At 38.0% G+C, this 15,879-nt stretch overlaps 1 protein-coding gene across 1 annotated transcript; it reads right to left on the bottom strand.

Moving 5' to 3' along the window:
• Positions 1 to 1,639: 1,639 nt before the first annotated feature.
• LOC139180321 (endogenous retrovirus group K member 7 Gag polyprotein-like) lies at positions 1,640 to 3,211 on the bottom strand. The gene is given in 1 exon segment (XM_070781797.1): positions 1,640 to 3,211. A coding segment is annotated over 1 exon segment (1,572 nt).
• Between the last annotated feature and the right edge of the window lie 12,668 nt (positions 3,212 to 15,879).

The following is a 15,879-nucleotide window of genomic DNA, read 5'->3' as shown; positions in this document are numbered from 1 at the left end:
AACTGCAGACCATTTTCATAGATGGAAGCCTTTATCATCCATAGATCATCAATCAGTTTTTTAATTAAACAAGGTGCAAGAAATAAAACAGTTTCATTAGTGTATATGGGAATAGACTGACCCTCCCAGCTTACCAGTTGGAGAAGGGGAGGGTCGGGAAAATAAGTCCAGTAAGCACTTGAATATTCTTCAGAATGTGCAGTATTAATCTGATTTAAGATAATTAATAAGGTTATCAGGAAGCTTAAAGGTGATATTGGATCGCCCTGCACAGCAACACGATTCTGTGTCTCTCGCATCAATGCCTGAAGTTGTTGCCGAGATAGTAATTCATCATGCTCTTGAATCGTCAGTCTCTTCATCTGGCTTACTAGAGATCATCTCCGCCGTGCATACCAACCTTTCCGGCAGCCAGCGCGGCGCTTCGGCATCCTGTGGGAAAACACAAACATGCCCTCGTCCCCAAATTATTACAGGATCTGGTCCATACCATTTTCCCACAAATGGGTCTTTCCAAAAGACTTTAGGTCTTATTGTTTGCGCATCAAAGTTCCAAAATCGCTGTGCTGCTGAACGGCCACATATATCCAATTGTAAAAAATTTAGAACAAATAAAGCATGGTTTAGAGAGTTGGAGGGGGTACTGACATACAATTTCCCCTTCTTTAGTTTTTGCAATTTATGTTTGAGAGTTTGATGTGCCCATTCAATGATTCCTTGACCTTGAGGATTATAAGGGATACCTGTTTTATGTGAGATAGACAATTGTGTACAAAATAGTTGAAATTTTTTTCCAGTGTATCCTGGACCATTGTCTGTTTTTATGGTTTTAGGGATTCCCATAACAGCAAAACATTTAATGCAATGAGCTATACAATGTTTGCTAGCTTCTCCAGATTGTAGAGAGGCATGTAAAAAGCCGGAGAAGGTGTCAATAGTAACATGAACAAATTTTTGTTTACCAAATTCAGGAATATGGGTAACATCCATTTGCCATATGTCATTTGGCAACAATCCTCGGGGATTAACTCCATAATGGGGGATGCTAAAAAATTGAGGACATGTTTGACACTGCTGAACAATCTGTCTGGCAGCTTCTCGAGTAATGCCAAATTGAAGTCTCAAGCTATGGCTGTTTTGATGGTGCAAGCTGTGGGATGTTTTTGCCATTTGTTGCAATGAAGGAAATATCATACGTGTAGCTTCGTCAGCCAAAGCATTGCCTCGTGCTAAAGGTCTAGGAAGTCCAGAGTGAGCACGAATATGACTGAAATAGCATTTATTAACTCTGGAACAAATTAAATGTTGTATATCACGAAAAAGAGTTTGGATAGTAGAATTCAGGATACCAATAAATGGAACAGTCTCAATAGTGTTTAAGGCTCTTGTGATATATTGACTGTCAGAATATAAATTAAATGGAGCAGAGATTTGTAATAAAGCCTGAAGAATGGCAAATAGTTCTACTTCTTGAGCAGACTTATAATTAGTACGCCAGGCGGCAGTATTTTCTTGTATAATCAGACTAGCTATTCCATTAGAAGAGCCATCAGTAAATACAGTTAGGGCATCGGCAAGGGGCTGAGAAACAACGATTTTTGGAAAGAGAAATTGGTGATAGTGAACAAATTGCAAAATTTTATCCCTTATCCCGCTTTTGTTGCTGATACAGTACTTCTTTGACTGTCTTTCCCTGTAATGCCGCGGCCAAAGTTATGCCTTGAACGTACGAAGGGCCGATATCGGCACAAATCCGTACATAATCGGATAAGCCTCCTTTTTTTCTGTAAGGTCTCAGGGCAGCTTGACAAGCCAAATTGGCATTCTCATAAGCAAGCTGTTTAGCCAACACCATTCCCGCCTGCTCATCCCCTATCATTTTACTAATTGCCTCAAGCAGGCGGGCAACAAAATCCTGATATGGTTCATCTGGCCCCTGGAGAATTTTAGATAAATCTTCAGTCTTTTTATCAGAATTTGGAAGTTTTTTCCATGCTTGTAGAGCCGCAGCACTAATCTGAGGGTAGGCTCCGGGCAAATAATTAAGTTGATTATTAGTGTCTCGATAATCCCCCTCTCCCACCATCATTTCATAAGTGGTGTTCAGTCCCTGTCACCGACTGATATCGGCTGTGATCCCACACTGCTCAGCAAACTCAGATTTCCATAGTAAATAATCTCTTCCAGATAAACAAGCCCGAGCAACCTGTTTCCAATCATTAGGTGGCAGATTTTGATTTCCTAAAGCCTCTATAATAGCCTGAGTAAATGGCGCAGTCGGGCCGTATTGTGCACAAGCCATTTTTAACTCTTTTAGTTGCTTAAAGGGCAGCGGTTCATAATACCTCTGCTGTTGAGCATTTTCAAATACTGGATAGATTCCTGAAAACCCGGGAATATATTCTCCTTCTTCATTAGCTCACTTAATCGCTTGCTGAAGAGGAGATAATAATATCTCACTTCTAATTTTTATGTTTTCACCGGGCAAAGAAGCAGGGATAGATATAAGCTCTTGCAGTTCTATGAAAGGCGGAGGTGGGTTGAGCCCAGCAAGAACCGAGGGAGGATATCCTGGAGGCAAAGGCTGGCTGGAGTGGGAGTCTCCCTGTGCATCCTTTTTTACTGCTATAACAATCTTCCGAATTAAATTCTCCAGCTGTTCTTCGGAAAGCCCTGAATGCTTTAATTCCCCTTTTCCTGAGGGGGGTTGCATGTTAACCATCATCTCCCAAGGCATATCCTCTCTATGGTACTGAGCTGCTTGTTCATTTAACTCTTCCTGTTCATCAGAGCTTAACACATCATCATTCCCTCCAGCCTTACAAGCTGTTCCCTCAGACACAGCATAAAGCGACTCAGGCGGAGGGGTGGAAGGCTCTGCAACTTCGGGTTCTGTGGAATCCCTGAGGGCTGTTTGAGTCTTATGTCCCTCATGTTCAGGATCCAGACAGTCTCTTATGAGAGTCCACAAAGAGAAAGCATCCACAGGGACACGATTGGGACCATGTAAGGAATAATATGTCTGTAATTGTTTTCCTACTTTCTTCCAAGTTTCCAGACTAACTGTTCCTTCTTCTGGAAACCAAGGACAAACATCTTCTATAAAAAGTAAAAACTTCTCTAGGTGTAACTTATTTACATTAATTCCCCTACCTTTTAACATAGTTTTCAACATATGTACAAATAACTGGCAGCTATTGCCTTGTCCCATGATTTATTATTCTCAACAATAACACTCCCTGCCCTTTACTTTAATTAATTAGGAATTCCTCTTTACTTACTTCAATCTTGGCAGGCAGCGGCCGTCGTCGCACTCCGATTCTCGAGTCCCTGTTCGGGCGCCACCTGCCGGTGCCAGCCGGCAAAGTCGATCAGGTCCTGAGAACGTGCATGGCGCGGCTGAGAAAGAAAACTACAGCAAAAGAATTCTACAACAAAGATGGGGTCGAGAGGATCAGACATGTCTCCACGAAGGGACGCAGTCTGACCACGACTTTATTCAGCATCTTATATTTATACAGGGGAGCGTGAGAAAGACAAGACAGTTAGCATTTTTCTTAGTTGACCTATACATCTTACAAAAACTCACAAGAAATTTTGAGAGCATGGGAATGACATCCTGTTATTATTTCTTACACCAGATAAGCAGATTATTTCCCTGTGCAGGAGGAGTTTGTCCAGAACTCCAGGTGTCTGCAGTAAATAGTCGCCTAATCTCTGGGGTGGCGGGACAGAGAGCTATGTTTGCAAGCAAACCCTCAAGGACTGAGGCAGCTCCCAGAGCTGTGTCCTTTAGATAAAGGACCCCGTTCTCACAGGCAGCTCCCCGCAGTCTGACTACCTGGTTTTTGTTGCAAAATGCATATACATTCTGACTCCTCCTTTCCCTTTTCAGAGCAGTTTCTCTGATCTAACTGAGACGTTGTCTTTCAGGTTTGTGTTGTGCGTAGTCTCTCAGTCATGTCCTACACTTTTGTGACCCCATGGGCTGTAGCCCACCAGGCTCCTCTGTCCATTGGATTCTCCAGGCAAGAATATTGGAGTGGGTAGCCATTTCCTCCTCCAAGGGATCTTCCTGACATAGGGATAGAACCCAGGTCTCCTGCATTACAAGTGAATTCTTTACTATCTGAGCCACCAGGGAAGCCCCTTATTTTCTAGGTTTAAGTCCATAGAATAAAAAAATAATAATAATTCTCAACTTTTAGTTTGTGCTTTTTTTTTTGGTCAATTAGTAATTTCATCTCTCTTTCAGAAATAAGGAAACAAATGTTCAAAGATGATAATTTACTTGATCACATTCAAGCATCAACTCACCTTTGATTTTTATCTTTGTTGTTCTAATTTTAGATTTTGAGATGTGTTGGCTCTTGGTTACTTACATAATCACATAGTTTGGGTAATGAAAAATGTTAACACTTAATTTTGATTTTATAAGTAAATAAACAAGAATTTGGTGAATAATATATCCAGATATTAATATAAACATTAAAATCCTACAGAAAAAATACTATTAATATATTACACAACAAGAATGCATAATGAAGTTATAACTGTATATATATATATGTATATATATAACTATATATATATATATAGGTATATGCTGATGATGCAGCTGAAACTCAGGTACCCTGGCCACATGGTGTGAAGAACTGACGTATTGGAAAAGACCCTGATGCTGCGAAAGATTGAAAGCAAAAGAATAAGACAGTGGCTGAGGATGAGATGGCTGGATAGCATCACTGACTCACCGGACATGACTTTGAGCAAATTCTGAGGGAGAGTGAAGAACAGGGAAGCCTGGCATGCTGCAGTCCATGTGGTCTCAAACAGTCAAACACGGCTTAACAACTGAAAAACAAAAAATACATATAGGGATACATATTGTGTATGTATGTGTGAATATATGTATGTCTGTATGTGTATTCAAATATACTTCATTTCACTACACTACAGAAGAAAACAGCACTAAACTAGAATTCTTGTAAGCCACACAAAACCCAAGCTTACTCCACTCAGTTATTAAAAAAAAAAAAAAATCTGTATCCATACATTGCTACTATAAAGGGAGGTGGGAAAAAGCATAAAATGTGTCAAAACATTCCAAACAATGAATATGTTCCCATAAAAACATCACATGCACTCAAAGACACACACAGAAAGAAGAAAATGATAACACTCTGAACTGAATTAAATATCCTTAAATAATTATATGAAAATATTAAAAGTACAGAATAAATATAAAATAAAACATGAATAGGAAAAAGAGACTATGCCAAACAAGAATTGGTTGGACTCAAGAAAATGGTGAACCACTTTAGTACTTTTGCCTTGAGAACCCCATGAACAGTATGAAAAGGCAAAAAGATATAGCACTGAAAGATGAACTCCCAGGTCAGTAGGTGTCCGATATGCTACAGGAGATCAGTGGAGAAATAACTCCAGAAAGAATGAAGAGACAGAGCCAAAGCAAAAACAACACCCAATTGTGGATGTGACTGGTGATGGAAGTAAAGTCCAATGCTGTAAAGAACAATATTGTGTAGGAACCTGGAATGTTAGGTCCATGAATCAAGGCAAGTTAGAAGTGGTCAAACAGAAGATCGCAAGAGTGAACATCAACATTTTAGGAATCAGTGAACAAAAATGGACTAGAATGGGCGAATTTATTTCAGTTGATCATCATATCTACTACTATGGGCAGTAATCCCTTAGAAGAAATGCAGTAGCCCTCATAGTCAACAAAAGAGTACAGAAAGCAGTACTTGGGTGCAACCTGAAAAATGACAGAATGATCTCTGTTTGTTTCCAAGGTAAACCATTCAATATCACAGTAATCCAAGTCTATGTCCCAACCAGTAATGCTGAAGAAGCTGAAGTTGAATGGTTCTATGAAGACTTATAACACCTTCTAGGACAAACACCCAAAAATATGTACTTTTCATCATAGGGGACTAGAATGCAAAAAGTAGGAGGTCAAGAGGTATTAGGAGTAACAGGCAAATTTGGCCTTGAAGTAAAACATGAAGCAGGGCAAAGACTAACAGGATTTGGCCAAGAGAACACACTGGTCATAGCAAACACCCTCTTCCAACAACAGAAGAGAAGACTCTACACATGGATATCGCCAGATGTCCAAAATCAAAAACAGATTGATTATATTCTTTGCAGCCAAAGATGGAAAAGCTTTATATAGTCAGCAAAAACAAGACTGGGAGCTGACTATGGCTCAGATCATGAAATCCTTATTGCTAAATTTAGACTTAAGTTGGAGAAAGTAGGGAAAACCACTAGGCCACTCAGGTATGACCTAAATCAAATCCCTTATGATTATACAGTGGAAGTGGGAAACAGATTCAAGGGATTAGATCTGATAGACAGAGTGCCTGATGAACTATGGATGCAGATTCATGACATTGTGTAGGAGGCAGAAATCAAGACTGTCCCCAAGAAAAAGAAGTGCAAGAAGGTGAAATTGTTGTCTGATGAAGCCTTACAAGTAACTGAAAAAGAAGAGAAGCAAAAGATGAAGGAGAAAAGGAAATCAATGCCCATTTGAATGGAGAGTTCCAAAGAATAACAATGAGTGATAAGAAAGCCTTCCTCAGTGATCAATGCAAAGAAATAGAGAAGAACCATAGAATGAGAAAGACTAGAGATCTCTTCAAGAAAATTAGAGATACCAAGGGAACATTTCATGCAAAATTGGGCTCAATAAAGGACATAAATGGTATGGACCTAACAGAAGAAGAAGAGATTAAGAAGATGTGGCAAGAATACACAGAAAGACTATATAAAAAATATATTCATGGCAAAGATAATCATGATGGTGTGATCACTCACCTAGAGCCAGACATCCTGGAATGTGAGGTCAAGTGGGCCTTAGGAAGCATCACTATGAACAAAGCTAGTGGAGGAGGTGTAATTCCAGTTGAGCTATTTCAAATCCTAAAAGATGATACTATGAAAGTGTTGCATTCAATATGCCAGCAAATTTGGAATTCTCAGCAGGATTGGAAAAAGTTAGTTTTCATTCCAATCCCAAAGAAGGGAAATGCCAAAGAAAGTTCAAACTGCCATACAATTGCACTCATCTCACACACTAGCAAAGTAATGTTAAAAATTCTTGACACCAGGCTTCAACAGTACATATATGATGTACTTCCAGATGTTCAAAATCCCAACATCTGTTGGATCATAGAAAAGGCAAGAGAATTCCATAAAAACATCTGCTTCTGCTTTATTGACTATGCCAAAGCCTTTGACTGTGTAGATCACACAAAAACTGAGGAAAATGTTTCAAGAGATGGGAATACCAGACCATGTTTTCTGCCTCGTGAGTAATCTGTATTCAGGTCAAGAAGCAACAGTCAGAATCAGAGATGGAACAACAGACTGGTTCCAAATAGGAAAAGGAGTATGTCAAGAATGTATATCGTCACCCTGCTTATTTAATCTATATGCAGAGTACATCATGGGAAATGTTTGGCTGGCTGAAGCACAAGCTGAAATCAAGGTTGCTGTGAGGAATATCAATAACCTCAGATGTGCAGATGACACCACCCTTACGGCAGAAAGTGAAGAGGAGCTAAAGAGCCTTTTGATTAAAATGAAAGAGGTGAGTGAAAAAGCTGGCTTGAGACTCAACATTAAAAAGACTAATATCATGGCATCCAGTCCCATCACTTCATGGCAAATAGATGGGGAAACAATGGAAATAGTGAGACACTTTTATTTTGGGGGGCTCCCAAATCTCTGTAGATAAAGACTGCAGCCATGAAATTAAAAGATGCCTGCTCCTTGGAAGAAAAGCTATGACCAACCTTGACATCATACTAAAAATAAGAGACATTATTTTACTGACAATTGTCCATCTAGTCAAATCTATGTTTTTTCCAGTTGTCATGTAGGGATGTGAGAGTTGGACTATAAAGACAACTGAGCACCAAAGAACTGATGCTTTTATACTGTGGTGTTGGAGAAGATTCTTGAGAGTCCCTTGAACTGCAAGGAGATCCAACCAGTCAATCCTAAAAGAAATCAGTCTTGAATATTCATTGGAAAGGCTGATGCTGAAACTGCAATAGTTTGGCCACCTGATATGAAGAACTGGCTTATCAAATGTACCCTGATGCTGGGAAAGATTGAGGGCAGGAGGAGAAGGGGATGGCATCTTAAACTTAAAGGACATGAGTTTGAGCAAGGTCAGGGAGTTGATGGACAGGGAACCCTGGCATGCTGCTGTACATGAGGTCGCAAAGAGTTGGGCATTACTGAGTGCCTGAACTGAGTTGAACTGAAGATTAAGTTGCTAGGTAGAAAAAAAGGATAGGGGACTTCCTTGGTGGTCCAGTGGTTAACAATCCACCTTGCAATGCAGGGGACACTGGTTCAATCCCTGACTGGGGACTAACATCCCACATGCAGAGGAGCAACTGAGACCCCACACTGCAATGAAGAGCAGAAGCAGTGCAATGAGAGATCCCTGTGCTACAACTAAGACTCAATACAGCAAAATTAACTAATTAATTTAAAAAAAGGATTGGAGAAACAAACATTGTGTGATTCCACTTATATAAAATGTAAGAAGCAGATTTACAGAGGCAGACTATATTACAGGATATCAGCGGCAGAGGGAAAGGAGGCTGAGGAGTTATTGCTTCTTAATGACTGCAGCCATGAAATTAAAAGACGCTTACTCTTTGGAAGGAAAGTTATGACCAACCTAAATAGCATATTCAAAAGCAGAGACATTACTTTGCCAACAAAGGTCCGTCTAGTCAAGGCTATGGTTTTTCCTGTGGTCATGTATGGATGTGAGAGTTGGACTGTGAAGAAGGCTGAGTGCCGAAGAATTGATGCTTTTGAACTGTGGTGTTGGAGAAGACTGTGAGAGTCCCTTGGACTGCAAGGAGATCCAACCAGTACATTCTGAAGGATATCAGCCCTGGGATTTCTTTGGAAGAAATGATTCTAAAGCTGAAACTCCAGTACTTTGGCCACCTCATGCGAAAAGTTGACTCATTGGAAAAGACTCTGATGCTGGGAGGGATTAGGGGCAAGAGGAGAAGGGGACGACAGAGGATGAGATGGCTGGATGGTATCACCGACTCGATGGACGTGAGTCTGAGTGAACTCCGGGAGCTGGTGATGGACAAGGAGGCCTGGCGTGCTGTGATTCATGGGGTCGGAAAGAGTCAGACATGACTGAGTGACTGATCTGATCTGATCTGATCTGAATGGGTACAAAGTTTCTGTTTGGAGTGACGAAAATGTTTTGGAAATATACAACGGTTGCACAATATTTTAAATATAATTAATGCCACTGAGTTGTGTACTTAAAATTGTTAAAGTGCCTTTTTTTTTTTTTTTTTTTAATGTAAACACATTTCAGGAATATGGTCTCTGGAGCTTGAATAAAATGCTGTCAGATAAGAGAAAATACTGTCTCAAAATGTTACTGAGAAATAAGAAAAACATAAATAATCACAAAAAGACTTGGTATTGTCTTCCATTACAGGTATGAGGTAAATAAAGGAGCTGTTTGTGTGAATTGTTGACAGAAAAATCAACAGTAAAGGACATTGAGGAAGAAAGGACAACAGATCATGGTAACTTTTCAAAGTGGCTTTATTATTAATAATCTATAGGAGATGCATGCTGAAACAGCCAGCACCCTCCACAAATGGAATTGAGGCAGCATCAATATTTTCCTTTTACCTGCAACTCAGAGTTTCCTTCTTTTTCTTCACCTCTTCTTTCTGAGGTGTGGGTATTATGAGCTTTCTTTCCAGCTCATTAGAGTTTTCTCACAATTGTCCCTGGATTAAAATAGAAGATGACTTGTACTTTGTTTCCATATGTGCATAGGGAAAATATGACTTGATCAATATAATTATTTTTATGTCTTTGAATAATGTTAAAAAAATTTCAGCTTCACTTTGGTCAAATTATTCCAAAGGGGATTTCCAAACTCACCAAGATATTGCAGTAAATGTCTGCAAGTTAAATATCTCCCTGGTAAAGTTGTTTAGAAATCAGTTAGGAACCATGTTTTGTCTTTGTTTTTACATTCGGCATAGAATATAAGTGTTATTTAAAGAGAAATAAAGAATAGTTGCTAAAATAAATGCTGATGGTATCATTTTATTCTCTGAAATATTAAAATAAAACTCAGAAAAGCCTTTTGAATTTGCTTAAGAAAAAAGCTGGACACCTTACCTTAAAGAGTAGGTAAGTTCTATTTTCAGATTTCTTCAAAATTATTTGTGTAATGAGACATATTATTACATAGTCATAGAATTTACTGGTTAACTTAAGGTATGGTACTCTGAAATATTACATGTACCTTAGATTTAAGCCAAATATCTGGTGAGTTGGACATGAGTTAACTTTTCTTTAATCAACCCACAATTAATCACTATTGCTAGATCAATATTATTTTAAAATTTATTATTTAAATATAATTTAATGATCATTTGCCCTCCGGCTAATGTTTGTTAGAAAACTTTAGCCATGTTTACATACAGCCAATATTTGAAACTATTGCTCTATCTACCTGGTTACATAGAGCATCTCTTTCATGGTTACATATTTTTATACAACTCATGTGTGATAACTTACCCTTCCTATGTCAATTGCATAAAGCAATAAACAATGACAGTGATAAATGTTTTTTCATAACTTGGGGAATATTAAAGGGAACCAAGTAATGCAGAAAGTTGGTGACTTATATTTCAGTTAAAGATACAGAAAATCTGTTAAGGAAGTACTCAAGAAGTACAGAGTATGTTAAATCACTCTGCTCTTACTTTCTATTAATTGCCTGAATGTGCCATATTTGTAGCTTGAGTTTCTCATTCTGGTATTAACACCACTTGTTCTATTACATTTCAGCCAAGACAGAGCTTTTATTAAAATAGAAAATTAATTAAGTTGATCTGAATAATTATTCAGAATAAATGAAAGAGTGGTGAATAGAGCATGGTCAGATTTAGTTCTGTATATTTTGGAGATCACCCAGGCTGGAGACACCCAGGGTGTTAGGGCAAGTGACTTGAGTTTTAATGTATAAGACTACTCTTAAGGGTCTAGTCTCCATAGTAAGCCAAGGGAGTGAGAAATGGGGGAAGGTTACAGGGATGGGTTTATGTGACCTTCAAATGATTTTTGCTAATACACAGAAAACCAGTAAACATTAGAAGAGCAATTCTAAGTTGATCTTTCCAAGATATCATTCTGAAGTAAATATGATTATAAGATTCTGTGTTTCTATGTGTCTTAAATACATGACAAAACAATTATATTGACAATGAAATAATTAAAATGAATTTTCATTTCATTCTATCAAATATTGAAATAAAATTATTTCTTTGACAAATACATACTGAACACTTAAAATAATCAAAATATAGAGTGAGGATATAATGAGAAAACTAATATAATTAATAATTTAATTCATGATGAGACAAACTGCACTATAATTGATTAAATGAGGAATGCATTGTATAATCTAATACATCAAATCCTTCATAAGTCATCATTTAATTATCCAGTCACAATCTTATTATAGAAGAACTAGGTAACTAACTTACTAAATGATAATTTCAGTAAAGTCTCCTAGGTGATTTTAGTCTTTTTTCCACCTAGTACAACTCCTGGCACATTGTAATTGATAACTAATTAATAATTTGAGTTTTATTTTCCTTTATTCAGAGATTAAACAAGTAAGGTGGCTCAGAAAGTTTACATAATCTGTTCCAAATTCAAGCATTCACTATTCAACATAGATCTGAATGGCATAAATTGTGTTTGGTGTTGTTTTTCATTATGTCCAAATCAGGGAGAAAATGAGGCACTGGCCCTAACTCTCACCAAGATAAGATTTTTTTACAGAGATAAGCTAAAGCATTCAACAGTATCTGACAATAATTAGATAAAAATATGAAGCAAAGTAGGCAGTTCTAAGAACCACGAGACAGAATATTTGAGTAACCATAGCACGGTGGGCTGTAGTTAGTGAGCTCTGTCTGGAAGTAGCAGGAGTTTAATACACTGTGATAGAACTGAACAAAGATTGATTTGGAACTGCTGGTCCAGCTTCACTACTTCTCGGAATCATTAGGAATTTCAGAGAAGACTATTTAAGATTGAACTATAGATGATAGAGATTTCCATATACCTGGATTGGATAAAAAAATAGCAGGCTCTAAAGGATCCAAAGTAAAGGAGAGCTTGAGGAGTTGTGCTTCTTTCTGAGATTGGATCACTTAATCTTATAAGAGATAAGAGAGACAATGGCCTGGAGGGGAGTTGTAAATTTATTCTGATTTGTTTGGAAAGTAATAGTCATCAACATCTAGCTGCAGACTCCTCAAAATTTATGTCAGAACCATGTACAAAAAGTTCAGGTCCAGCAGAGATCCTTAAAAATTTAGTTTAACTCCCATTGCTTATTGATGTCTAAACTGAAATACAAAATAGGGGTGTGGCATACTCATGGCAACAAGTTAGAAAATAGTACAATGAGATGAAGGAGACAACATTTTGTTTAAATTTCCAAATACTTCAGTATTTTATATAATATCTTCTGCTAAGATGATATAATATTTATTTTTTTAAATATGAAAATACAAAATGATGTTTGTAGACATATGAATCATATTTTTATTTCTATACAAATAATTGAAAATAGGGAAAATGCTTTCAAGTTGTTTAGGAATATAGGTTATAGTTTTTGAGTCATGGATTATACAATTTTTATATTTTAAAAAGTAAATTTTTATAGGTATTTTTCACATCTCTTTCACCTTTTCACATCTCTTTCTAATTGAGTAGATTGAGTGCATTTACATGACAACAATTCAAAAAATAATTATCAATTTTCCCTGAAATGTTCAAGTATTGGTAAGAAAAAAGAATCTTCATTTTAAAAGCTTCTGTTTACTTTCTCAATACTTCATAATCATTTCATTGATTTTCCATTTTAGTCTGCAAACACACTTACCAAAATGGCATTTACATTGTCTTTTTCAAATATAATTTGGCCTGTTATCTGATAAAGAATCTCACAGAGGCAGGGTTTTAGACATAGACTTCAGCAATAAGTGAACAGTGAACTTCCAGATGTTCAAGCTGGTTTTAGAAAAGGCAGAGGAACCAGAGATCAAACTGCCAACATCCTCTGGATCATTGAAAAAGCAAGAGAGTTCCAGAAAAACATATATTTCTGCTTTATTGACTATTCCAAAGCCTTTGACTGTGTGGATCACAATAAACTGTGGACAATTCTGAAAGAGATGGGAATACCAGGCCACTGGACCTGCCTCTTGAGAAACCTATTTGCAGGTCAGGAAGCAACAGTTAGAACTGGACATGGAACAACAGACTGGTTCCAAATAGGAAAAGGAGAACAGCAAGGCTGTATACTGTCACCCTGCTTATTTAACTTCTATGCAGAGTACATCATGAGAAACGCTGGGCTGGAAGAAGCACAAGCTAGAATCAAGTTTGCCGGGAGAAATATCAATAACCTCAGATATGCAGATGACACCACCCTTATGGCAGAAAGTAGAGGAACTAAAAAGCCTCTTGATGAAAGTGAAAGTGAAGAGTCAAAAAGTTGGCTTAAAGCTCAACATTCAGAAAACTAAGATCATGGCATCCGGTCCCATCACTTCATGGGATATAGATGGAAAAACAGTGGAAACAGTGTCAGACTTTCTTTTTCTGGCTCCAAAATCACTGCAGATTGTGATTGCAGCCATGAAATTAAAAGATGCTTACTCTTTGGAAGAAAAGTTATGACCAACCTACATAGCATATTCAAAAGCAGAGACATTACTTTGCCAACAAAGGTCCATGTAGTCAAGGCTATGGTTTTTCGAGTGGTCATGTACAGATGTGAGAGTTAGACAGTGAAGAAAGCCGAATGCCGAAGAAGTGATGCTTTTGAACTGTGGTGTTGGAGAAAACTCTTGAGAGTCCCTTGGACTGCAAGGAGACCCAATCAGTCCATTCTGAAGGATATCAGCCCTGGAATTTCTTTGGAAGGAATGAGGTTAAACCTGAAACTCCAGTACTTTGGCCACCTCATGCAAAGAGTTGACTCATTGGAAAAGACTCTGATTCTGGGAGGGATTGGGGGCAGGAGGAGAAGGGGACAACAGAGGATGAGATGGCTGGATGGCATTACTGACTCAATGGATGTGAATCTGTGTGAATTCCGGGAGTTGGTGATGGATAGGGAGGCCTGGCGTGCTGCGATTCATGGGGTCACAAAGAGTCGGACATGACTGACTGACTGAACTGAACTGACTGAAGGGAAAAAAGGTTGAGAAAATGAAAGTTAACTGATCAGTTCATGCAGCAAGTCAAGAATTATATAAAGAATAATCTGTGATTGAATATTGAATTTACATTGTTTCCCACCAAATCAGAAGAATATAATTTAGGGGATAAGTTAAAATAGAGCATTCAGTTCAGTTCAGTTCAGTTCAGTCGCTCAGTAGTGTCTAACTTTGTGGTCCCATGAATTGCAGCACACCAGGCCTCCTTGTCCATCACCAACTCCTGGGGTTCACCCAAACCCATGTCCATAGAGTCAGTGATGCCATCCAGCCATCTCATCCTCTGTCATCCCCTTCTCCTCCTGCCCCCAATCCCTCCCAGCATCAGAATCTTTTCCAGTGAGTCGATTCTTCGCAGGAAGTGGCCAAACTATTGGAGTTTCAGCTTTGGCATCAGTCCTTCCAAAGAACACCCAAGACTGATCTCCTCTAGAATGGACTGGTTGGATCTCCTTGCAGTTCAAGGGACTCTCAAGAGTCTTCTCCAACACCACAGTTCAAAAGCATCAATTCTTCTGCTCTCAGCTTTCTTCACTGTCTAACTCTCACATCCTTACATGACCACTGGAAAAACCATAGCCTTGACTAGATGGACCTTTGTTGACAAAGTAATGTTTCTGCTTTTCAATATGCTATCTAGGTTGGTCATAACTTTCCTTCCAAGGAGTAAGCATCTTTTGATTTCATGGCTGCAGTCACCATCTGCAGTGATTTTGGAGCCCCAAAAAAGAGTCTGACACTGTTTCCTCATCTATTTCCCATGAAGTGATGGGACCAGATGCCATGATCTTCATTTTCTGAATGTTGAGCTTTAAGGCAACTTTTTGACTCTCCTCTTTCACTTTCATCAAGAGACTTTTTAGTTCTTCTTCACTTTCTGCCATAAGGGTGGTGTCATCTGCATATCAGAGGTTATTGGTAATTCTCCTGGAAATCTTGATTCCAGCTTGTGCTTAAATTATTAAGAATAATTTTAAAAGCCTAAAATGCAATTGTCAGTTGAATGGGATGGCTTATTTGATAACTACAAATATCCCCTCTTCTTTATTCAGGATGATACATATTTAAATGTCATTTTGTGGCTGTTGATGATGACTCTAATACACTAGATAGATTTGCAGTTTTACTCTTCCAAACCCCATTTTATGTACACAGGTTTGAATGGTAATTTCTCTGTAAATGAAAAAGAAGGAGAGGAGCATTACAGGTTTGAAAATAAATTGTGAATATAATGGTTCTGAAGTCTGGAGTAAATTAAATACAATATTTTAAATACTAAAGTCCTGTGTTTTATATAGCTGAAGTAAATTTTAGTGTGATTTAGTGGAATAATTAGTTCTCAGTAGTTTTCCCTAGTCTATCCTTCTTGAACTTCTACCAGTAGAAAGATATTGCTTTATTCAAAGGATTAATAGTTATAAACACATTATTAGAGCTGGTCTTACATTACTTTATAGCAGTGACTTGGAGGTGAAGGAGGTAAAAAATAACAGAAATGAAAGAGAGAAAAGCCAGTCTGAGATACTAA

The sequence above is a fragment of the Bos indicus genome, chromosome 28, assembly GCF_029378745.1.
Source record: "Bos indicus isolate NIAB-ARS_2022 breed Sahiwal x Tharparkar chromosome 28, NIAB-ARS_B.indTharparkar_mat_pri_1.0, whole genome shotgun sequence".
Classification (NCBI taxonomy): domain Eukaryota; kingdom Metazoa; phylum Chordata; class Mammalia; order Artiodactyla; family Bovidae; genus Bos; species Bos indicus.
The sequence above is the reverse complement of the archived record's forward strand: the minus strand, read 5'-3'. Positions and strand labels throughout refer to the sequence as shown.